This window comes from Gorilla gorilla, chromosome 16 (genome assembly GCF_029281585.2).
Source record: "Gorilla gorilla gorilla isolate KB3781 chromosome 16, NHGRI_mGorGor1-v2.1_pri, whole genome shotgun sequence".
Lineage (NCBI taxonomy): Eukaryota > Metazoa > Chordata > Mammalia > Primates > Hominidae > Gorilla > Gorilla gorilla.
This window is the reverse complement of record NC_073240.2, coordinates 66,639,118-66,662,720: the sequence shown is the minus strand read 5'-3', so window position 1 is coordinate 66,662,720 and position 23,603 is coordinate 66,639,118. Positions and strand designations below refer to the sequence as shown.

General features: G+C 40.5%; 1 protein-coding gene and 1 non-coding gene across 2 annotated transcripts; one reads left to right on the top strand and one right to left on the bottom strand.

The window, feature by feature from the left end:
- Positions 1 to 221: 221 nt before the first annotated feature.
- On the bottom strand, positions 222 to 22,531 carry RAB11A (RAB11A, member RAS oncogene family). Its single transcript, XM_004056361.4, has 5 exons — positions 20,053 to 22,531; positions 12,190 to 12,385; positions 11,762 to 11,955; positions 9,967 to 10,047; positions 222 to 1,977 (listed from the first exon to the last, which is right to left on the bottom strand). Exons 1-5 carry the CDS (start codon positions 20,090 to 20,092, stop codon positions 1,838 to 1,840), a joined length of 651 nt encoding a protein of 216 aa, XP_004056409.1. The 5' UTR covers positions 20,093 to 22,531; the 3' UTR covers positions 222 to 1,837.
- Positions 20,546 to 20,617, top strand: TRNAQ-CUG (transfer RNA glutamine (anticodon CUG)). The gene has a single exon. It is a non-coding gene; the product is annotated as a tRNA-Gln (tRNA).
- Positions 22,532 to 23,603: the final 1,072 nt, after the last annotated feature.

Sequence of the window (23,603 nt, the reverse complement as noted above, 5' to 3'; positions counted from 1 at the left end):
TTATATATGAAAATACACACTACTTTCCTAATGTTTTTGGACATACTTTTTCCAAGGAAAGCATAATTGAACTGCAGGTCTAAAATCAAAGCTGAATTCACACACTGATGCTCCCAATTCAATGTTTACTCAGTAATGCAAGAACCTATGCTTTTACATCAGGATTCCACGGCTGCACCCAAAGCACTCAAAGGAAAAATGTAATCTGACAGCATAAGAAATAATCCCCCTATAACTGTTTATTAGAATGTGAATATAATCCAAATCAATAACTAAAAAAAAAAATCAAATTACAGAGCATGCATAAAATACAAAGTAGCAATTTACAAATAGATAATATTATCTTCATAACCAATACACTAAAATAATAAAATGGCTATAGAAGAAAACCAAAATGACTGACTACAGCAATGCCTTCCGTGTGCCCCACACATCATGAGCACCGCAAGAGACAAAAGATTAACTATGAAATATAGTAATCTAAGCAAGCTCACACATACATATTTTTGGGGATTTCCCACCATCCTGAATAGTATCACCGCAGTTGACACAACTTCCAGGAAACTGCAGAGTAAGTGCTTAATATTATCCACGAGAAAGCAAAACTAAATATTAGTGTGCATATTTCTGAATGAGAAACTAATTGCTTCACTGATTTCAACAATGTAGTGGAAGAAAACTATTTCAGATCTCTACAATGCCTAAATGCATTCTATTTAAACTCAAGGTACTATTTCATTTTACATACTAAAAGAATACATGCCTTTAAGTGGTACCACTTGAGCAGAAATTAACCTCTCACTGTACTCTTCAGACATACTGAAACCAAAGATTTAACTGGACTATATTCCATAATATACTGCAAAACTCAAATATTAGCATTGTTAAAATAATTATCCATGCCTGCTGGTGGATATGGTGATAAAACTAGGTTGTATTTCACTTACTGAAAGGTTCTAAGACAAAATTAACACTTCAAAATTTGACACTACCAGCATTAAACCAATTATTGCCTGAGCAATAAAATGCCACATAATCTACTGCTTGGAAATTATTATAGATCATTTAAATCTTTTGGGCTGCCTGATCATTGCAACAGAGGCACCCGAGATGGAATACCACAAGTCTCTTCAGTTCCCAGCCTACCAGGCAGCACTGTTTAACTTATGGCCCCACAACCATACTACTAATGAAACCGTAACAATCTTTTGTGTTTACTAAGAGAATTCTCCAGAAAAAGTGCCCCCCTCTCTAATCAACTTTGATGCTTACAAAAATTAAAAAACAAAATTTACTCAACTACATAAACCTATTAAGGCATTTTAGAAATTCATGTCCAGAATAATGGAAAATTTTCAAGCTCTCAAAATCCTGCTATGTTTATAGGGCAATTCTTAGATTTGTGGAAATGTACACTGCACTGAGAGAAGAGTGTATTACCTATAAGCTGCTCTGTGGCAAAATGGTAGCTTATTTCTAAGGTCTTCTTCAGTTTGATTTGATCAAGACCAATAGGTCTGAGCTTCAAGTGATCAAGTTCTATTATGTCCTACATACAGTGACAGGCTTCCATGATGAAAAGTAAACCATAATTGAGGAATCCAAACATTCAGTTTATTAAACTAAGGCTAGAGAAGCCATAGCATGAAAAAAAGCTGCAGTCATTCGGGACAAGTGGATGATTTTATAAAGCTAAAATCAAAAGACTTAGGACATGGAAAAATTCATAAGTATGAAGTAATAAAACACAAAAGTGACACAAGAATTACAAATATATTTAAATCTCAGACCTGGGAAATGGACTATACACAGCCTTCTAGGGGAGAAGAGAAATGCCTTAGATGTTCTGACAGCACTGCACCTTTGGCTTGTTTTCAGTGGTTGGTGGAACATGAATAGGAACCACATTGTTGCTTGGAGACATGTCATTTTCGCGTCTGTCTGACATTTGCTTCTGAGAAACAATGCGGTAAATCTCTGAAGGAAAAAAGAAACCACAATACTTAGTGTGAATAAACCTATCATAGTTAGGATAAAAGATACATAAAGGTAGGAGATATATTTGCATCAAAGACCCTAAGGAAACTGAACAGAGAATACATAAATTTAAAGTTTTATTTTCAAACAGCCACTGATTAGATTCAACCCTTTATTTTAACAATTGCCCTTGGGGTAAGAAAAGAAACAAAGGTTTTTCCATGTCAGAGGGAAAGGTTCACCAGTCAAATAAATCTTTGTTTAAAGAGGTAAACCAGGTCAGGCAGATCACCTGAGGTCAGAAGTTCAAGACCAGCCTGACCAACATGGTGAAACCCTGTCTCTACAAAAATACAAAAATTAGCCAGGCATGATGGTGGGTGCCTGTAATCCCAGCTACTCGGGAGGCTGAGGCAGGAGAATCACTTGAACCCGGGAGGCGGAGGTTGTCGTGAGATGAGATCGTGCCACTGCACTCCAGCCTAGACAACAGAGCAAGACTCGGTCTCAAAAAAAAAAAAAAGAGGTAAGCCAATAGCATTACATAGTTTATGGACTTAGATTCAAAGTAAACCATAAGAGTATTTTCAGTCTACCTTTACCCCAAAAAACAAACAAACAAAAATTGCCTACACACAATGACATTGTACCACACAAAAAATAAATAAATTTGCACTATCAGACGCATTCAGCAGAGTACATCTTAACAAACATGCTAAAATCCCAAACGATTCTTGGAAGGGAAAAAAAGATAATGTGTTTATCAGTGACCTCCTGAACAAAACTTAAATTGTAATTAAAGAATGATACAAAATAGGCAACTTAAGGTGTTATATGTAAACTCTATTTTTATTTCATGACACTTATCAAAAATAATTTAGTGTCTGCCTCTTTTACTAAGTGTTAAACTCTGTAAGGATCAAAACTGTGTCTGTCTTACTGCTGTACTGCAACATATAACATGTGTTGTGACAAATAAATAACCGCATGAATGTCACTAAATTCCTCCACAATAAGTATCTGTATGTAACACGTTTGGTCTTATACTGCACTGCCTAAAAGTTGTTCCCTCTGACTAGATTATAAAGTCCTTAAGAACAGAGAATGTACCTTATTTTTGTTTACTCTCCCAGTTGTCCCTCCAAAAACACTACTCTCAAAAAGCAAGATAATTCTAAAAATGTGTCAAATTAACACAATTAGCCTCCTAATACGATGTACTAGGAAAGACACAATGTATTCCTATAAAGGACACCATGTATTCCTGACAAAAATATTTAAAACTAATTTAATCATGAGGAAATAATGAGATAAATCCAGACTGAGATGGGGATAAATGTTCTAAATTTATGCTATCCAACAGAGTAGCCATCTATTTTAATTAAATAAAATTTAAAATCCAATTCCTCATCTAACTAGCCACATTTCAAGTGCTCAATAGTAACCTGTGGCTACTCTATTCAACACCCCAGATACAAAACAATTCCATCTGTTAAGGCTCAGAAACCCATACTCCAAAATGGCGCTTTGATATGCTGAACTAAAGAAGCCTCAAGGTCTCTCTGACCTTCTCCCCCTCATCCTCTCTCCCTGGCACAGGATGAAGCTGAAGTTCCTTCATCTGCCTGAGATCCAGACCCACCAAAAGGGACAATTGTTTTTTCTTCCCCTCCCTGTAAGACCAAGAATGTAACCACACTTAAACAGACTCTTTCATGAGATAATGTACCAATTAATTTCTGTCCACTGATCCATTCATCCTCCCCAATAATCCCCTCAACAGAATTCCTTTTCTCCTCCTTCCCATAACCTGTTTTGCCAGAATGGCATAAGCCTCTGAATGCCACTGGGAGGTGGGTCATCTCTCTGGTTCTCCCCAGAGAAAACCAGTGTACAGTGTACATGTTAATAAATTTCGTATGCCTTTTCTCCAATTAAAATGCCTTTTGTGAGTTGATTTTCCAGCAAACTTTCAGAGGTTTCTATTTAGATCTCCTACAAGAGAAATCTAAATGATATAAAAATGATAAAGCAGGATTCTTTTTCTTCCTAACTTCTACCTATCGTTTGGACCTCGTGAAAGGTCCAAAGCTATATCAGATAGCTTTCAGCAAACCTTCAGAGGGCAATAGGGACACTTCCCTTGGCTCCTATACATGTGATCTTTAAATGGATCTTGAATTTTTTAATTAAAAAACAAATCTACAAAGGACATTATTAGTATACTGAAGAAATATGAATATGGATTGCACATTAAAAACTGTATAAATGGGCCAAGCGAGGTGGCTCACGCCTGTAATCCCAGCACTTTAGGAGTCCAAGGCGGGCGGATCACGAGGTCAGGAGACCAAGACCATCTTGGCAAACATGGTGAAACCCCGTCTCTACTAAAAATACAAAAAAAAATTAGCCAGGTGGGGTGGCACCCGCCTGTAGTCTCAGCTACTTGGGAAGCTGAGGCAGGAGAATCGCTTGTCCCGGGAGGGGAGGTTGCAGTGAGATAGCACCACTGCACTCCAGCCTGGGCAACAGAGCACACTGTCTCAAAAAAAAAAAAAAAAAAAAAAAAAAAAACTGTATAAATGTTAAATTTCTTGGATACGACATATGGTATTGTGATTATGTAGGAGAATGCCTATTTTTTTTTTGAGACAGAGTCTCACTCAGTGAGCAGTGAGGTTGAGATTGCACCACTGCACTCCAGCCTGGGGACAGTGTGAGACCCTGTCTCCAAAAAAAAAAAAAAAAAAAAAACCGGTGGGGGCGACTGCATAGGAATTGGTATATTCATTTGGTTCTAAAGGAGAACATGCCTTTGAAAGAAGGAAATAGATCTAGTTTAGCAAGTTCCTACACCCCCCACCCCCACAAAACTCCCAATGAAATAACCTTCTCTAATCAGACAGCTAGAAGTTACCTGCTTCCTACTTTCTTATCAGGTTTTTGGTTTGGTTTTTTGTTGTTGTTTTTTTTTAATGACACACCCAGCCACAAGAGACTTAAGTATGTAAATTACTTGTGGAACCTCTTAAAGCCAATCACTATTGCTTTGGTGGCATTTTTATTAGCAGACATCCTTTTTGGTAACTGGAGTAAGTGCAGCAGTAATCTATTTCTAAAAAACAGTATGCTGTACTTGTACACACCAACACTGCTCAAATTTCTTGCTCTGTAATGAGATCTCTTTAATTATTTACTTCTCTATGTTCTTTGAGAAGTCTGCCTTTCCCTCTCTTCCAGTTTTACATATATTTGTTTTTTATGTAAGAACTTTTTTTTGTTTTGGTTCCCCTAATTTAATCTTCAAAACAATTTACAAAGAAGTTAAAACTTACAGTGGGTTACATATTTCATCTTAATTTACACACATAATTTACACTTGAAAAAGAAGAGCCTCCCAGTTTGAGACTAGAGGGAAAGCTTAAAGATGCAAGTTAATTATCTTTATTCCTTAGCCACTCATCTGATTGAATGACTGAAGGGTAAATCCTTTTCTTTAGCCTTGGCACCCTCCCATCCCATCCTTTTTCATTGAAACAAAATCTAAATAAAGATTCCATATTCTTTTTTTTTTTAAATTTTAATTTTAGTAGCCTGTCTTTATTGAATCCTGGTTGTCTTTCCTTAATGCCTCTTCACATTTGAACCACTGTCAACCTTCTCAGACATAAATTTTAGCCACTCCCCTTCCCCCACAAAAGAATCTAAGAAAAGATATACTTGCTGTCTGTTTTTGTTAGTTTACATATTCAGTTGACTACAGCTCACTGTTTTTCAACTTCTAAGAAATTAGTTCTTAATTTTGGAAAATGCAGTAATTCAGTTAATACATCTCTCTTTAACTTTTTTTTTTATGGAAATTTTCTGACATACCAAAAGTAGAATAAGGCCAGGGGCGGTGGCTCACACCTGTAATCTCAGCACTTTAGGAGGCCAGGCGAATCACGTGAGGCCAGGAGTTAGAGACCAGCCTGGCCAACATGGTAAAACCTGTCTCTACTTAAAATACAAAATTAGAGGGCATGGTGGCTCAGGCCTATGATCCCAGCTACCCGGGAGGCTGAGACACGAGAATTGCTTAAACCTAGGAGGCAGAGTCTTGCCTGACAGAGCAAGACTCAGGGGGAAAAAAAAAAGAATTTAGTCTTCATGCTAAAAAGATAACCTGGACATATTAATTACATGGAGAAACCTAGCAGACATCACCTTAACCAAGTGGTCAAAGTTAACATCACTAGTAATTAATAGGACATCCAATTATCACAACCTGCTGATATGATGCACTGAGAACACTTCTGTGGTGTTCCTGCCAAAAGTGTATAACTTGAGTTTAATCATGAGGAAAGAAATCAGAAAAGCCCAAAATGAGGTACATAACAAAATAACTGGACTGTACCCTTCGAAAATGTCAAGGTCAATAAACAAAAGATTGAGGAACTGTTCGAGATTAGAGGAGACTAAAGAGATATGACTGCTGAATGAAACGCATGACCTGATCTTGGACTTTCTTTGGCTAATAAGGGTATTATTGGAACAACTGGCAAAATCTGAATAAGGTCTGTAATTAAACACTGATGTGGCACTATTATCTAACTCTCTGATTTTGATAATTATACTGTGGCTATAAAAGAGAATATCCTTGTTTTTACAAAATATACACTGAAAAGTACTCAAGGATGAGGGTCATCATGTCTGCCACTTAATCTCACATGGTGCCGAAAAAATATGTTTATATTTAGAGCGAAGAGAAAGAAAAGGACAAAGCAGATGTGGTAAAATATTAACATCTGAGGAATACGGGTGAAGGATATTTGCAAATTCTTTTTACTATTATTTCAACCTCTTTAAATTTGAAATTGTCAAAATGCAAAGTTAAAATAAAAAAGTAAAAGGTATTATTAAAAACATCCTTTAGTGAACCTGAGAAAACACAAAGCTGCACTGAAATTCAGAGGCGGAGCAATCTACCAGTCTCACTCTCATACTAGTAAACTACCTCTAAAAAAATACCATCAGCAAAATCATCTCATGGAGTCACTTTCAAATTCATGGGTGTCAAGAATGCCATGGGTCTATTCTGAAACCAACAACACAATTAACTCTGAAGTAACAATGTAAATTTTCTGATATATAATTTTACAACTTAAAATTTTTGGCCAGGCATGGTGGCTCATGCCTATAATCCCAGCACTTTGGGAGGCCAAGGCAAGCAGATGGCTTGAGCTCAGGAATTCAAGACCAGACTGGGCTCCATCTCAATTTTTAGAAGTTTTAAAGCTATTTTTTCTTTCAGCAATATCAAAACACAACGTAAATACTCCCTTAAGACTGTTAACATTTAAGGTAGAATCAACTGCAATAAAGTGTCTGTTCTCTTTACTGTTTTCTCTATGCATTCACACTTCCACTGGCACACAGGAGGAAGAAAGTTTAGAACAAACATCCTAACACCTGCAGAACAACACAGATGTCTGCTGCCACATGCAGTGATCTCTGATCCTACAGACCAACAGTGAGATTTATGCAGGAAGCTGAGGAAATAGTGAATATAGAAAGGAAAAGTGGTAGCAAGTGAAACTAAAGTCTTCTTTGCTTTCAAGCAACAATTAAGCTGTAACAAAAGTTCAATCTAGAGTGAATTTTAAGAAAAGCAACCATATGTTCATCTTTTTTTTTCTTTTTGAGACAGGATCTCACTCTGCCCCCAAGGCTGGAGTGCAGTGGCATGATCTCGGCTCATTGCAGCCTAAACCTCCCAGGCTCAAGCAATCCTCCCACCTCAGCTGGGACTACAGGCGCACACACTACCATGCCTGGCTAATTTTTTTGTGGTTTTTTTTTTTTTTTTTTAGAGACAGCGTTTTACCATGTTGCCCAGGCTGGTCTTGAACTTTTGAGATCACTGCATGTGGCAGCAGACATCTGTGTTGTTCTACAGGTGTTAGGATGTTTGAGCTCAAGCGATCCGCCTGCCTCAGCCTCCCAAAATGCTGGGATTACAGGCGTGCATCAACATGCCCAGCTCTCATCTTTAAAGACAAAAGGGCTCAATTTTAAGTACCGACTAGTTCATGTTTGAGTGGATCAGAAGCTCAATGTTACAAAATGATGCATAAAATAGTTAACTGCAGATGGAAGACTTGGGCTCATCTTCACTTAATATCAGAATAAATGGGCCAGAATTACAGCAGAGGAGATTTGATGGAACATAAAAAATATTCCAACAATGAGGACTGCCTAAAAAGCTTTTTGAGATGAGACTTTCTGAGGCCTTAAAATGCTCACACATCTTTAATGTAATTTAATTCACATGTTTTAAGACTATGACTCTGAGGAGCAGGGAGGTTCAGTGACTTTAGTTAAACTGGGACTAGAAGCAAAGTGATAAAAATGTAATGCCCTAGAACTCCTGGGTCTCAATCTGGTACTCTACATGTTGACTTAATAAAATGTACACAAATGGCTATAAAGAAAACAAGGACTTGCAGACATACTACATATTTAATCAAATCTTGCTTGCTTAAAACAATCTGCAGTGAAACTTTGACAGAGAACATTCTAAAGGAAAGCTACTGTGTTCCAAAGACTGCTTATCCAACCCCAGCACTATTATTCTGATAACAGAAAACAATTATAATAAAATAGGTACATAAATCTCCAATTTTCTCATGCCTTAATTGCTGTTCAGCTACTAATTTGCCAACTGTTCTCTATATACCAGGGATAGATAAGTAATTTACAGTATTCAAAATGGGTACTTTACAGGTACTCATTTTTGAAGTCTAGGGCAGTGACAGACCATTCTTTGCTAAGGGTTACTGAGACAAAAAACCTTCAGGTCACAAAAGTCAAGTCAAATCCTATCACAAGATTTTATAAATATAAGCCTTCTCTCAAAAAGGAAATAACAAAACTCCTCAAAATATATATGAATTTTATAGATGGAGAAATTAAGGCCTAAAAGGATTAGGTAACTTGCCTAAGATTGTACAACTAATAGTAAGTGGAGGAGCCAGGACTAGAACCCAAGTCAGGCTTCCAAATCTTAACTCCTTGACTTTACGCTTACATTTTTACAGTAAAAGAAGATAACGTGTTAAAGTTAAAATCTGTTAATCTCTAATACAGGGGCTGCATACAAACAATAAATCAAAACTTGTTACATAATAATTGTAAACTCAATCATATCTCTGTATAGACTTTTTAGAACAATGCCACGTAAAACTATACTATATATTAAGACCACATTTTAAATCATGAGTTCTTAAAAGTAACATACAATTTAAAAGTATTTAAAAACAACCCATCAAAGTACTCATTAGAAGATTAAGACTAATCTTACTATTAAATCTGGTTATTCTAATAGTTTCAGGATAAATATGAGTGAACACTTCTTATCTCAGAGGCTGACCTGGTCATTCACATTCCAAAACAGCATGAACTCCACCTCTTTCCAACTACTTTTTAAAACTTTTCTATATGCAATCATTAGCTGATTTTATCTACCAATTATCTCCCATGATACAATATAGAATACGCAAGTGATACCCTTCTTCTGTATCATGGGAGAATTTTATTTTGTCGCTATAATTTTTAAAAATGTTTTTTCCCTAGCTTTTCCTTTACTAAATTTAAAAAAGGGCATTTATATCTTTCTATAGCTGGGATCTCAATATTTACCTTATAAAAGTACATTTAAACATTACTTTGTGACCATGAAGAATGGAATACCTGGACTGAAGTAATAATGGAAGTGAATGAATTATTTTCAAAGTATTTTTCCCACTATAAATCAGATGAATTAGGACAACTGAAGCTCAGTGAGCAAGGGTTGTAGTTAATTTTGCACTCTAAACAGCTTTTGCTAGAGTAGCTCTCAAATGATAGTCACTCTTGGCTGATATATAGTTTAGTTACTGATTAGTTTGTTTAAATTACCTTCCTAAGACTTCTAGTCCTACTGGTGTAATCTGAAAATACAAGTCTTACCTGTTAAAATTGTCTGAAAAGCAGCTTCTACATTTGTAGAGTCTAGGGCCGAAGTCTCAATGAATGACAAACCATTCTTTTCTGAGGGGAGACACAAAAGTTCAGTCTTGTCAAGTTTTAAAACAAGGAATAGGATATACTCAAGCCCTCAAAAGGAAAAATAACAGAACTTTTTAAAACTTAAGACCTCCTCAGCTTCTGGGACAGTAAGGGCACCATTCTGTTTACACTTTATTTATTTACTTACTTTATTTACTTCTTTATATAAGTAGAGATGCAGGTCTCACTATGTTGCCCAGCCTGGTCTTGAACTCCTGGCCTCAAGAGTTTCTCCTGCCTCAGTCTCCCAAAATGCTGAGATTACAGGCATAAGCCACCATGCCCGACCCTACTTACACTTTAATATTTACACTTTAATAGATTAAAAATAATAGCGAGAGAGCTGGGCATGGTGGCTCACTCCTGTAATCCCAGGACTTTGGCAGGCCAAGGCAGGCGGATTGCTTGAGCCCAGGAGTTCAAGACCAGCCTGGGCAACATGGCAAAACACCGGAGAGAGGTTTTGCCTCTCTCTATATAAAAAATACAAAAAATTAGCTGAGCATGGTGGCACACACCAGCAGTCCCAGCTACTTAGGAGGCTGAGGTGGAAGATCACTTGAGCCCAGGAGGTCGAGGCTGCAGTGAGCCTTGACTGTGCCACTCCACTTCAGACTGGGTGACGGAGTGAGATCCTGGCTCCCAAAAAAAAAAAAAAAGTGAGAAATTGTCAATTGGCTCCTTAATTAAAATAAATACTTGTTACATCTAAGTACTACTCACCAGTAATGAATGACACCACTTAAAATGTGGTAAAAATGTATCAAGTGCCCAGTTATTTCCATCTCTTGCTATCCTCTCCATCAACTACATTGGCTATAGTATTCAGTATGTTGTAGCCATATTATTTACAATAAAGCTATTCTTGCATGGGAAATTTAAAAAACTGTTACAGAAAGTTATTCATAGCATAAGCATTAGTGCAAAGGCAAGACTTTCTCTCTTTTTTTGTTTGTTTTGTTTTGTTTTTTTGAGACGGAGTCTCGCTCTTTCGCCCAGGCCGGACTGCAGTGGCGCTATCTCGGCTCACTGCAAGCTCCGCTCCCAGGTTCACGCCATTCTCCTGCCTCAGCCTCCCAAGTAGCTGGGACTACAGGCGCCCGCCACCGCGCCCGGCTTTTTTGTATTTTTAGTAGAGATGGGGTTTCACCACGTTAACCAAGATGGTCTCAATCTCCTGACCTCATGATCCACTCGCCTCAGCCTCCCAAAGTGCTGGGATTACAGGCATGAGCCACCACGCCTGGCCGCAAGACTTTAACTAGCCACAATGCACAATGTTGTCTTCTGGCATGCCATCCCTACCAGAACAGGGGCAAGAGACATGTGAATTCTTTATGAAGCCAAAAAGTTATAGCTCCTAAGCAGCTGCATCCCTGTTGGTCCCTGACACTCCCTGAGCCTCTGCCTTTCACTCACATAGAGCTCACGTACAGCAGCCTTTGTAAACACAGAAACATAACAGAAAAAGAGACAGAATATACAATGTTTATATTCATTTTTTGGCAGCAAAATATTCGTGTTTTAATGACTCAAAGCAAAAAAGCTATACAGTCATCACAAACTTTCAAAACAATTCTTGCTAAGCATTCATGTTTACCTTTCTGAAACTATTATAACCTATTACTCTCATTGGAAAGGTATCAAAACCACAAGACACAATGGTAAGAAATATCATGGAATTCGTATCACTAACCTGCAAAAGCTCTTGCTTCATCTGTAGGAACTGCCCTGAGATGACGTAGATCACTCTTATTGCCCACAAGCATGATAACAATGTTACTATCAGCATGATCTCTCAGTTCTTTCAGCCATCGCTCTACATTTTCATATGTGAGATGTTTAGCAATGTCATAAACCAATAAGGCACCTACAGCTCCACGATAATATCTGAAAACAGAAACATATTTAGTATCAGAAAACCACAAGATGGAAGCAAACACCAGGAAGAACTCAAAATATGGATCATGAGTTTTAAAAACATACTTATAAATAAATTTCTAAGGATTCCTAATACTAGAATTCTTAAAAGAAAAAAACAACAGTTCTTTTTCCAATACCAAAAGTCAGCTAATTCACTCGATGGCAACCCATTTCACAGAACTTAAAAACCACGAGACTTACGCTGATGTTATAGCTCGGTATCGCTCTTGCCCTGCTGTGTCCCATATCTGTGCCTTTATTGTTTTTCCATCAACCTGGATGCTTCTTGTTGCAAACTCTACTCCAATGGTGCTCTTGCTTTCCAGATTAAACTCATTTCGAGTAAATCGAGACAGGAGATTACTCTTTCCAACACCAGAATCTCCAATAAGGACAACTGGAAAGACAAAGAATTTAATGTCAGATGAATGAGGCAAACATATTCAGAACACCACTATGCTTTCAACAGAATGAAGTTTGGCTTCAGAGTAAATAAAGCAAGAAAAATAAGGTATATGACTTTTAAAAAGGAATGGGGGTAGGGGGTTGAACAGCATGTTCTTGACCAGTTACCAATCAATAAAACTGATTTATTCTTTTCAACCTGTTTCTACCTGCATGACTTCCACATATCATCTGCTTAGCACAGATACGGTACCCTGTCTTAAACATGCAGTTTTAATCACAGATGCCCTTGGCATTGATGACAGGCATTAATTACCATCAATGCTATGCCAATCTTACTACTTTAGAAGATAACAACTTCAAAGATAAATCCTAAACTAAATGAATAATTTATGATATTAAAATGTAATGTATCAGAAATGAAAACAACAAAGGCTGTTAGTGGGTAGGGAAGGACAAAATGAATATACTTCGTTTCATCAAAGACTGGGTGTGACCTCAGGACTGAGACCTAGGCAAAATGAAAAACATTTAACATATGAGGCATAGGGTTTATAAACATCACCATACAGATCACAGAAACTAAAATGACCTTTAATAGTTGCATTTATCAGATTGGTTCAAAGTTAGAGACCCCTCTGCCAAAAAAACCCAAGCCACTAAAGATAAACAGGGGGTACTAGGAAACTAATAATTCTGACATACTGTGAGTCAAAACCAAAGCAAGTGCCGGGTGTGGTGGCTCACACCTGTAATCCCAGCATTTTGGAAGGCCAAGGTGGGCGGATTGCTTGACGCCAAGAGTTCGAGACTAGCCTGGCCAACATGGTGAAAACCCCATCTCTATAAAAATACAAAAATTAGCCAGGTGTGGTGGTGGGCGCATGTAATCCCAACTACTTGTGGGCCTGAGGCATGAGAATAGCTTGAACCCAGGAAGCAGGGGTTGCAGTGGGCCGAGACTGTGTCACTGCACTCCAGCCTGGGCGACACACTGAGACTCTGTCTTAAAAAAATAAATAAAATAAAATACAACAAAGCAAGGAGGGCATATACTTTCACTTATGACTCCATGATTTTTTTGAAAATAGGTCTTGATTAGATGAATTTGCTTCCTGTGATTTCTACAGGCAGCAGTTTATTTACTAACTAGATACATGGAGATTCTTTTTCACTCGAAGTGGTATTACGCTTAAGAATTTCAAAAACAATGGAGAAACAGGCAGTTAAGTTGTTTTAAGACATTTTCTATCTGAATTTAAAGTTCAAAATGAGTTCACACGTTTATAGAATCTGAGCTAGATATTTTTTCCTTTGTAAAAATTGGTATCAGCATTTCAGGAAACATTACATTCGTTCCTACTTTTGACTACTAAGACTTCTTCTTATCTAAACTAGCTAATTGATTTAGACACCAGGACTAGAAAATCAAACATACAAAAATAAGGCCAAGGAGTAAGACCATTCCTTACTAAAGAGACTGGGATTTGGTGGTACGAGTGGAAAGAACGGTAAAAACTGAGAGCTCACTGCATTCTGGTCAGAGGGCAAAGAGAGTCCATTATACATTCCCTCCTTGCCACAGGAGTGGATATAAGCTGGCCTCTGGACAGTCTTGGACAGAGTACATTATCAAATGCATATCTTTCTGGCTTTCTCAGTCAGCTGATTCAGCAAGAAATCATTCAGGAGGCAGTGAATCCAATGCAGCACAAAGAATGGTTATTTCTAACTAGAGAGTCAACTAGAGGGTGTCAAAGGTGCTGTGGCAAACACATACATGCTTTGATATCAGAAGAAAATGTCAAAGTTATTAAAGTGATGTACAAAAGCAATGCACTTTCAACTTTATAGGATGGTTAGTTGATATATTAGTTTCCAAGGTCCACCATTCTGGATATGAAGTCAAATCTCAGTTTCAGTTAATAGTCTATTATTAATAGGATACATTCACTGTTGCCTCTTAGTACAAAAGGCTGGATGTTTGCTAAGGAAATGGCCTTTGAATCACTTATACAAAAAAAAAAAAAATTAAATACAAAAAAAACACAAAAAATACATGAATAAAGACAAACAAAAAAATGAGACAGGCACGGTGGTGCATGCCTGTAGTCCCAACCACTCAGGAGGCTGAGGTGGGCGAATGGCTTGAGCCTGGGAGGCAGAGGTTGCGGTGAGCCTGGACTGTGCACCACTGTACTCTGGCCGGGGCAGTAGAGCCAGAACTTGTCTCAAAAAAAAAACTTCCAGCACTTTCTTTCTTTCTTTCTTTTTTTGAGACAGGGTCTCACTGTCGCCCAGGCTGGAGTGCCACGGCACAAGCAGAGCCCACTGCAGCCTAGACCTCCCAGGCTCAGAGGATCCTCCCACCTCAGCCTCCCTAGTAGCTGGAACTACAGGCACATGCCAACACGCTCAGCTAATTTTTTGTATTTTCGGTAGAGATGGGGTTTTGCCATGTTGCCCAGGCTGGGTCTCAAACTCCGGGGCTCAAAAGATCCACTCGCTTTGGCCTCCCCAAGTACTGGGATTACAGGTATGAGCCACCATGCCTGGCCAACTCCAGCACTTTCAAGTTTTGGTTTCCTCCCTTTTGACCTCCACTTTTAACTAATGATTATGTTCATTATCTCACCAATCTCAACTCCTTATACCATCATAAGGATAGCAAGGGAACTTTTCTCTTAATGTAACCAATTAATGTTAACACTATAAAAAAAAGCACTCTAATCTGAAAATAACTCAAAATTCATGAATGTTTTAAAAAGTTATCTCAACTAGGCCGGGCGTGGTGGCTCACACCTGTAATCCCAGCACTTTGGAAGGCCAAGGAGGGTGGATCACCTGAGGTCGGGAGTTTGAGACCAGCCTGACCAACATGGAGAAACCTCATCTCTACTAAAAACACAAAATTAGCCAGGTGTGGTGGCACATGCCCATAGTCCCAGCTACTCAGGAGGCCGAAGCAGGAGAATTGCTTGAAGCAGGAGGCGGAGGATGCAGTAAGCCGAAATCGCGCCATTGCACTCCAGCCTGGACAACAAGAGCGAAACTCCATCTCAAAAAAAAAAAAAAAGTTATCAACTAGACATCTGCTGTATTTGAGTATCATTGCAAACACCTAATACTAAATATCAAGCTGCTAAATGCATAAAAGCAGAATATACATATTAATTATCCATTGAAAATTTCTGCCTCTTCAACCACATTTAGTTTTATACTTTCTCTTGCAAACTAATTTACTGGACTAAAATATAATTCATCAAAGACAGTACCTCAACCCTAAAAGTTACCACGTGAGAGAATAACTGGTAATTTTCATTCTAGTTTTCATAAATTTGGAGACATTTCTATTCTTTCAACTATATTCATAGTCCAACCTCCTCAAAAGTTTTTAATATACAATGCGTTCAAGGCAGGACACAGTGGCTCATGCCTGTAATCTCAGCACTCTGAGAGGCCAAGGTGGGAGGATCCCTTGAGCCCAGGAGTTTGAGACCAGCCTGGGCAACGTAGGGAGACCCTATCCCTACAAAAAAGAAAATTTTATTTCTGTAAGTGGGATAGTCTTAAAAAAAAAAATAGCCAGGCATGGTGGAGCACATTTGTAGTTGCAGCTACTTGGGAGGCTGAGGCAGGAGGATTTCTTGAGCACAGGAATTTGAGGCTGCAGTGGGCTATGACTGTGCCATGGCACTCCAGCCTGGGCAACAGAGGGAGACCCTGCCTCAAAAAATATATATATATAGATATAGATATAATGCATACAATAAGGCTCAAGTCTAGACAAGTTTTTCCAGATTCAGCAGAATCTGAGTTGCTCAACCAAAACTTGTGAAAGAAAAACTACTACCAAGATGCAAGACAGCAAAGTTCCTATGATAATTTCTACTGACAATCAGCTGATGGTTAATTACTACTGACCTCCAATGTGATTGAAAAGAAAATGTCTTAAACAATAGACTATGTATCCAGATATTTTCAGAAAATCTAACTGTGGATTGGTGTCTACCACACAATATTTGTAAATAGAAATCATGATTGATGCTTACTTATGTCCCACAGGGCCTTAACCACATTGTTTGTAAATACTTACGGAATTAAAGTTTTAAAAATAAAAAGTCGAGTTTAAATAAAATAAAACTAATTCCCTCCCACCAAAAGTCTCACTATTGGGCTTAAATAAAGGTTACTGTTCAAGAACAAACACATAATTTAGAATAATTGTCCTGCTCGCCCCACATTACATTCCTATTTAGACCACTCCATCCCCTATTAATCAAAATATCCCTTTATTTTGAACTGGTTAGTTACAAACTAACTCCAATTCCCTCAACTATTGCATTTGCTAGGTAAACCTTCTAAGTAGAAACAGCTGCAGTCCATCTCAGTGAATAAATCTCTGTACAATAAAGCCATTTCGAAATAAAATCATTCTTGCTTCACTTTAAAGTAGGATACTTGTATAAATAAGAAATTGGCTAAATAATCAGCATTGAAGTTAAAAAAGAAAAAGTGACTCATATCCTGTAAGAGCTTTAAAAAAGTAGAAATCTGGCCAGGCACGGTGGCTCACGCCGGTAATCCCAGCACTTTGGGAGACCCAGGCGGGCGGATCACCTGAGGTCAGGAGTTCGAGACCAGCCTGACCAACATGGAGAAACCCCGTCTCTACTAGAAATACAAAATTAGCCGGGTGTGATGGTCCATGCCTGTAATCCCAGCTACTCGGGAGACTGAGGCAGGAGAATCGCTTGAACCCAGGAGGCAGAGGTTGCAACGAGCCGAGATCGCGTCATTGCACTCCAGCCTGGGCAACAAGAGCGAAATTCCATCTCAAAAAAAAAAAAAAAAAGTAGAAATCCTCCTTAGCAGAATTTTTAACACCCTATCTTAAACAGCAAAATGCACAACAAAATGAAACCATAACCCATGGAAACATAAAATGCATTCGAAGTTCCTAGTTTTATGTTTCTTTAATAATATTTAAATGCTCTTGTAGTTGAACCTACATTTAAGGTTCAAAAAACTGACAAAGGCCAGGCACAGTGGCTCACGCCTATAATCCCAGCACTTGGGGAGGCTGAGGAAGGTGGATTGCTTAAGTCCAGGAGTGCGAGACCAGCCTGGGCAACATGGCAAAACCCTGTCTTTACAAAAACAAAAAACAAAAAAACAAAAAACTAGCCAGGCGTGGTGGCGCGCTCCTGTAGTCTCAGCTACTCCTAGGAGCTAGAGAGTAGCTAGGGAGGCTGAGGTTGGGGGATCACCTGAGCCTGAGGAGGCCGAGACTGCAGTGAGCCTTGATTGTGCCACTGCACTCCAGCCTGGGGGACAGAGCGAGACCCTGTCTCCAAAAAAAAAAACAAACCTGACAAAACCACAGTAACTTCTTTCACATTATTACCATTTATTGAGTCCTCATGGTTAAAATTTTACGAACAGTCTCATTTAATTCTCACAATCTTAAGAGGCAGGTATTTTCCTTTTTATAAAGGAGAGAACTGAGACTCAGAAAAGTTAACTTTTCCAAGGTCATAAAGTAAATATAAGACCTGAGTCAGGATCTAAACCGAGGTCTACGTGATTCCAAAGCTCGGTGCTCTCAATTGTTGCTAGAAGGATGGTCTAATCAAAAAGTTAAAATACTTTAGGCCAATTCAGAATATTTAATATTCTTTGTTAAAAAATAAAAGGACCTTGTATAACCAACATTCAAGTTCAAACCAAACAGGAGAAATACCCTGACGGTCTATCTTGTTCTGAATTAATTACTTCAAAGACAACCTTTATAAAAGCACACTACCATTATACCATATTTCAAAACACAAACCTAACCTTTAACCCCGAAGTCTCAAGAGATTCAAATAGTTTCACATCATCTCAGATACCTTCGGCAAAAGGTATGCTGTCATATACTTTTTGTAATCCAGGCCTCAGTTTTGTATTTGTAAAATGAACTAAGTACCCTGAAAGTACTTTCCAGTATGGAGGGGGAGGGTGGATACCAAAAGTATTCACCCTATACAGTAGAATATTCTGAGTCAGAGGAGTAAGATGATAAGAGTATAACAGCAGACTAGTTAGTATAACAAGATTTGCAAAGTATTGGGAAAGCAAAGAAATCTTTCCTGCTTGGTTTAGTCAATCATTCTTAGCACCCAATGGCAAAGACAGAAACAGTCACCATGCTTAACACTCTTGAAACTCCACCCTCCACAGTAAAGCTTTAATAGCAATGGCTTCTTCCTCAGTGGTAATGATCTTTGTTCGGCACACTACTGATGGCTACCTTCCCAATCCAGGAGCAGAGAAAGAGCATCAGAGTGAGAGTGCATTCACTGAACAAAAAAAGCATCTACTGTACTCTCTTCTCATTGAAAAATGTACCCTTTATCTTCGTTGATTAAAAAAAAAAAACCGGATTCCTTCCGGACTCAACCAATAAGCAATTCTTTCTAACCAACCCTGACCCTCCAATATGTTCTGTCCAAGGGCACTACATGTTTCCGTATCTTATAATAAATATTTAATGTAACCAAAAGAGCACACAACTTCCTCCCACCCCAACCTTTTGGGAAAGGTATGTGGCTAACTAGGGCTCTTCCCTTCCTGTTGGATCCTCCCAGCGTTGCAGCAGGAAGCAACCAGTCCATAGAGATAAAGCAAGCTAGTATTTGTGCAGCGCACAACCTTTCCTGCTCAGGAACCAGGCCTTCAGGTCTGGCAAGGATAACAGCCACCACCCATCCGCAACCTCATCTCGAGAACCGAGTAAAGAGTTATCCCGGGTTGGGTGCCACTGAGTAGGGAGGGCAAGAAAAGAAAAGGCTAGGTGGGAAGTAATGTCAGCCTGCCGGGTCACTGCGACAAGTGCGCGAGTGGGTGATGGGCGATCCCTCTTACCCTCCCTCCCACCACCCGGGTCGCAACGGAGACAAGGGAGCTCTAAACACGATTTGGGGAGGGAAGGTAGAGAGAGTTGCCAAATGGGGAGTGGGAGAGGGAGCGGTCAGAGAAGGTTAAGGACCGCGAGAACCGCTGGGCGGAGGTGGGGGCGGGGGCCCTTGGCCCGCTCAGATTTTACGGGGTCCTGGACCCGGGATGGGAGAAGCTTAGAGGGGCGGCCGTCCAAGTGGAGGGGAGATACAGAAGAGACACTCGCTCGAGGGGGGAAAGAGGGCAGATAAGAAAAAGACTTGTAATGGGAGTCTGCACCGAAGGCAAGGCCAAGAGGGAAGCGAAGAACCCGTCAGAGGGGCTTCGGGAGAGGACGCGAGCTGGGAAGGGTGTACGCCGAGGGGGAGGGGGCGCTACACCCGAAAAGAGAGATGGTGGGAGGAGCGGCGGGGCCGTAGAACCCGGGGAAAGGAATTCGACGATGTGGGAGAAGGCAGTCCGCCAGGGGAAGGACACGCAGGGAGGGGCTCTGAGGCCAGCGAAGGCCTATGGAGAGGTCGCTCAGAGAGCGGCATGTGATGGGGACCCCTGTCTGAGCTGGGGAGAAGAGGCTGAGCTGGGTAGGAGACGGAACCGCACAAAAAGGAAGGGCTGAGGGAGGCCTATACCAGTGCAGGGGTGGCCGGCACGAGGGTCCACCGGGAGTGGCCCGGGTCCCCGAACGAGGACTGTGTAGAGTGCGAGAGCCCATGGCCTCACCTTTAAAGAGGTAGTCGTACTCGTCGTCGCGGGTGCCCATTGCGCGGCCGAGGAGCGAAAGGGCGGGAGCAGCAGTGGTATCTGCGGGACCAGGGGGCGTCGCTGCAGGGGTAACCCGAGCGCCGAGCTTCAACTGCCGGACTGGGTGAAGAGCCCCTCCCTGCCGCTGCGCCACTTCCGGCAGGCCCCAGCCTTTAAGGGGAAGTACTTCCGGGGGCGGCGCCCCGCCCCTGAGCCCAACAAGGGAGGTGTGCGCGAGAGTCGAGATGCGTGGGGCTTCAAGCTTTAGTCGCTAAAGGAGGCTCAAAGGGGAAACTGAGTTCTGGAACTCCTAGCTACCATAGTCTTAGGGGCCGCTTGCTCATCTCTCGAGCTACCCTGCCAGGAAGCGGCTCGCTGGAACCAGGCGGTACCGCCTGTGAGTGGTGGGTTTGTGGATGGGGGCGGGGTTCTCTGAGGATTAGAGAGCTGAAGGCAGCTACACACGCGTGTTGGTTCCATGGTGTAATGGTTAGCACTCTGGACTCTGAATCCAGCGATCCGAGTTCAAATCTCGGTGGAACCTGCATTGGCTTTTTTTTTCTTTTTATCTTGACAACATCTTTAATTCACTTTTTTAGTCACTAAGTAATTGAACAACTATGACACATCTTAAGGTGGAGATGTAAAATTTAATCCTTGCCTATGAAGACCTCACAAATTTCCCACTGCATTTCAGGTGCTATCTGCTACCTGGCGGGGGGTTGTCTTAATGAGCTTCTTCACTGCCTTTTTTTTTTAACCCTGGGCTCTCAAACCTTGATTCAAAAGCTTCAATGAAACTTGAAAATTCCTTTTGCTGGAATTTTCTACCTCCAGCTTCATGCACGGGTAGGCGCTTGTCACTCACTCCTCTCCGGAAATCTCGCAATCTATCTCATTTTCATTTAGAGTACTTCGCCCACCCTCCTCATCAAGATTCATCAAGAACTTGAGTCCTATTTGTAGGCCTCTAATCTAAGTCCGTTTACATAAGTATTTCATTTAACATGCCAAGCAAAGGATGGTAATTTCCATTTTAGCGGAAATTTGGATACTAAGACTCAAGTGATTTGCCAGATATCATGTCGCAGGGCCTCCCTGTATTTGAAGAGAATTTTGTCATTCCAGAAAAGCCTTTATCCAATTATTGTCACACCTTCTACCTCCTATATGCAAACTCTCGATTTAGACTTGTGGGCAAGTATGCCTATAACAGGCAGAATAATGCCCCCTGCCAATGATGTCCACTTCCCAATTCCTGGAGACTGAATAGTTTAGGTTACATGGCAAAGGGGAATTGAGGTTACAGATGAAATTAAGGTTGCTTATCAGCTGACATTAAATTAGGGATATTATCCTGGATTAGTTGGTTGGGCCCAGTGTTGTCATAAGGTCCTTAAAAGTGGAAAATGGGCTGGGCACGGTGGCTCAGGCCTTAATTCCAGCACTTTGGGAGGCCAAGGTGGGTGGATCACCTGAGGTCAAGAGTTCAAGACCAGCCTGGCCAACAAGGTGAAACCCTGTCGCTACTAAAAATACAAAAAATTAGTCTGGCGTGGTGGTGGGTGCCTGTAGTCCCAGCTACTCTGGAGGCTTAGGCATGAGAATCGCTGGAACCCGGGAAGCGGAGGTTGCAGTGAGCTGATACCACGCCACTGCACTCCAGCCTGGGCAACAGAGAGAGACTCGTTCTCAAAAAAAAAAAAAGTGGAAAATGGAGGCAGAAGAGGTCAGAGTGATGTGACTTGAAAAGACCTCAATCTGCCCTTGCTGGCTTTGAAGATGGAGGAAGGGGCCCAGGAGCCTAGGAATCTGGAGGCTTCTAGAAGCTGGGAAAGGCATGGAAACAGATTCTTCCGTAAGGCCCCCAGAAGGAACACAGCCCAGCTGACAACTTGATTTTAGCCCAATGAGACACTTGTCAGGCCTGTGACCTACAGAACTTTAAGCAATAAATTTGTGTTGTTTTATGTCACCAAGTTTGTGGTAATTTGTTATAGAAGCAATAGAAAACAAATACAGTGCCAATTTCAGTGCTTTCTCTACTGCTATAAAGTGATAGTAAGTTTATCTAAGGTCCTGTAATCCCAGCTACTCAGGAGGCTGAGGCAGGAGAATTGCTTGAACCAAGGAGATGGAGGTTGCAGAGAGCCGAGATTGTGCCGCTGCACTCCAGCCTGGTGACAGAGTAAGACTCCTTCTCAAAAAAAAAAAAAAAAAAAAAGAACAATAATGTTTAATTTAGTCTCAAGCATGACTAATAAAAACGGTGTGTTGGTTAATACTGAGTGTCAGCTTGATTGAATTGAAGGATCCAAAGTATTGATCCTGGTTGTGTCTGTGAGGGTGTTCCCAAAGGAGAAACAGTTGAGTCAATGGGCTGGGAAAGGCAGACCCACCCTTAATCTGGGTGGGCACCATCTAATCAGCTGCCAGCGAATATAAAGCAGGCAGAAAAATATGAAAAGGCTAAACTGGCTTAGCCTCCCAGCCTACATCTTTCTCCCGTGCTGGATGTTTCCTGCCCCCGAACATTGGACTGCAAGTTCTTCAGCTTTGAGACTCGCACTGGCTTCCTTGCCTCTCAGCTTGCAGAAGGCCTATTGTAGGACCTTGTGATCGTGCGACTTAATACTACTTAATAAACTGCCCTTTATATATGTGTCTATCCTATTAGTTCTGTTCCTCTAGAGAACCCTGACTAGTACAGTTGGTAAGAAAATCAAAAGGAACTCTCTAGTAAAAAGCCTGGAATTATAAATTTAGAAATGCCTAGCCTTAGACTATGGGGGAGAAGCAAGACCTGAAATATATCTCACCCTCCACATCTGGGGAGGTAACTTTACATGTTTGTTAAAAACAAAGTGAGGACTGATAAGTCTGTGTTTATACTTCAGCTCAGCCATTCACTAAAGCTGTGTCAATTTCAATAATTTAATCCTGCTGAATCCCAGTTTCTTATCTGCAAAATGGGGACAAACAGGAAGAAGGAATTAAGTAACAATGTATAGCTGTTAATATCATGCACGGCACATAATAAATATTTATGAATGCATTGATTTTCTTTTCTCTTTTTTTTTTTTTTTTTGAGTCAGGGTCTTGCCGCGTCACCCAGGCTGGAGTGCAGTAGTGCGATGGCAGCTCACAGCAACCTCCGTATGCTGGGCTCAAGCAATTCTCCCACCTCCACCTCCCAAGCAGCTGGGACTACAGGTGTGCGCCATCGCACCTGGCTAATTTTTGTATTATTTGTAGATATGGGGTTTTGCCATCTTTGCCCAGGCTGGTCTTGAACTCCTGAGCTCAAGCAATCCTCCCACCTCAGCCTCCAAAAGTGCTGAGATTACAGGAATAAGCCACTGCACCTGGCCAAATGCAATGATTTTCAACGGGTCAATTTGGTCCCCAGAGACATTTGATAATATCTGGAGACATTTTTAGTGTCACTACTTGGGGGTGCTACTGGTATCTAGTAGAGACCAGGGATACTGCTAAACGTTCTACAACACACAGGATAGCACTCCCAACAA

Coding starts and splice junctions, on each gene's coding strand:
- RAB11A (XM_004056361.4), bottom strand. CDS start 20,092: ATGGGCACCCGCGACGACGAGTACGACTACCTCTTTAAAG. Junction 11,956..12,189: donor TACCGAGCTATAACATCAGC/GTAAGTCTCGTG, acceptor TTCTGTTTTCAG/ATATTATCGTGGAGCTGTAG. Junction 10,048..11,761: donor TGAAGCAAGAGCTTTTGCAG/GTTAGTGATACG, acceptor GTCTCCCCTCAG/AAAAGAATGGTTTGTCATTC.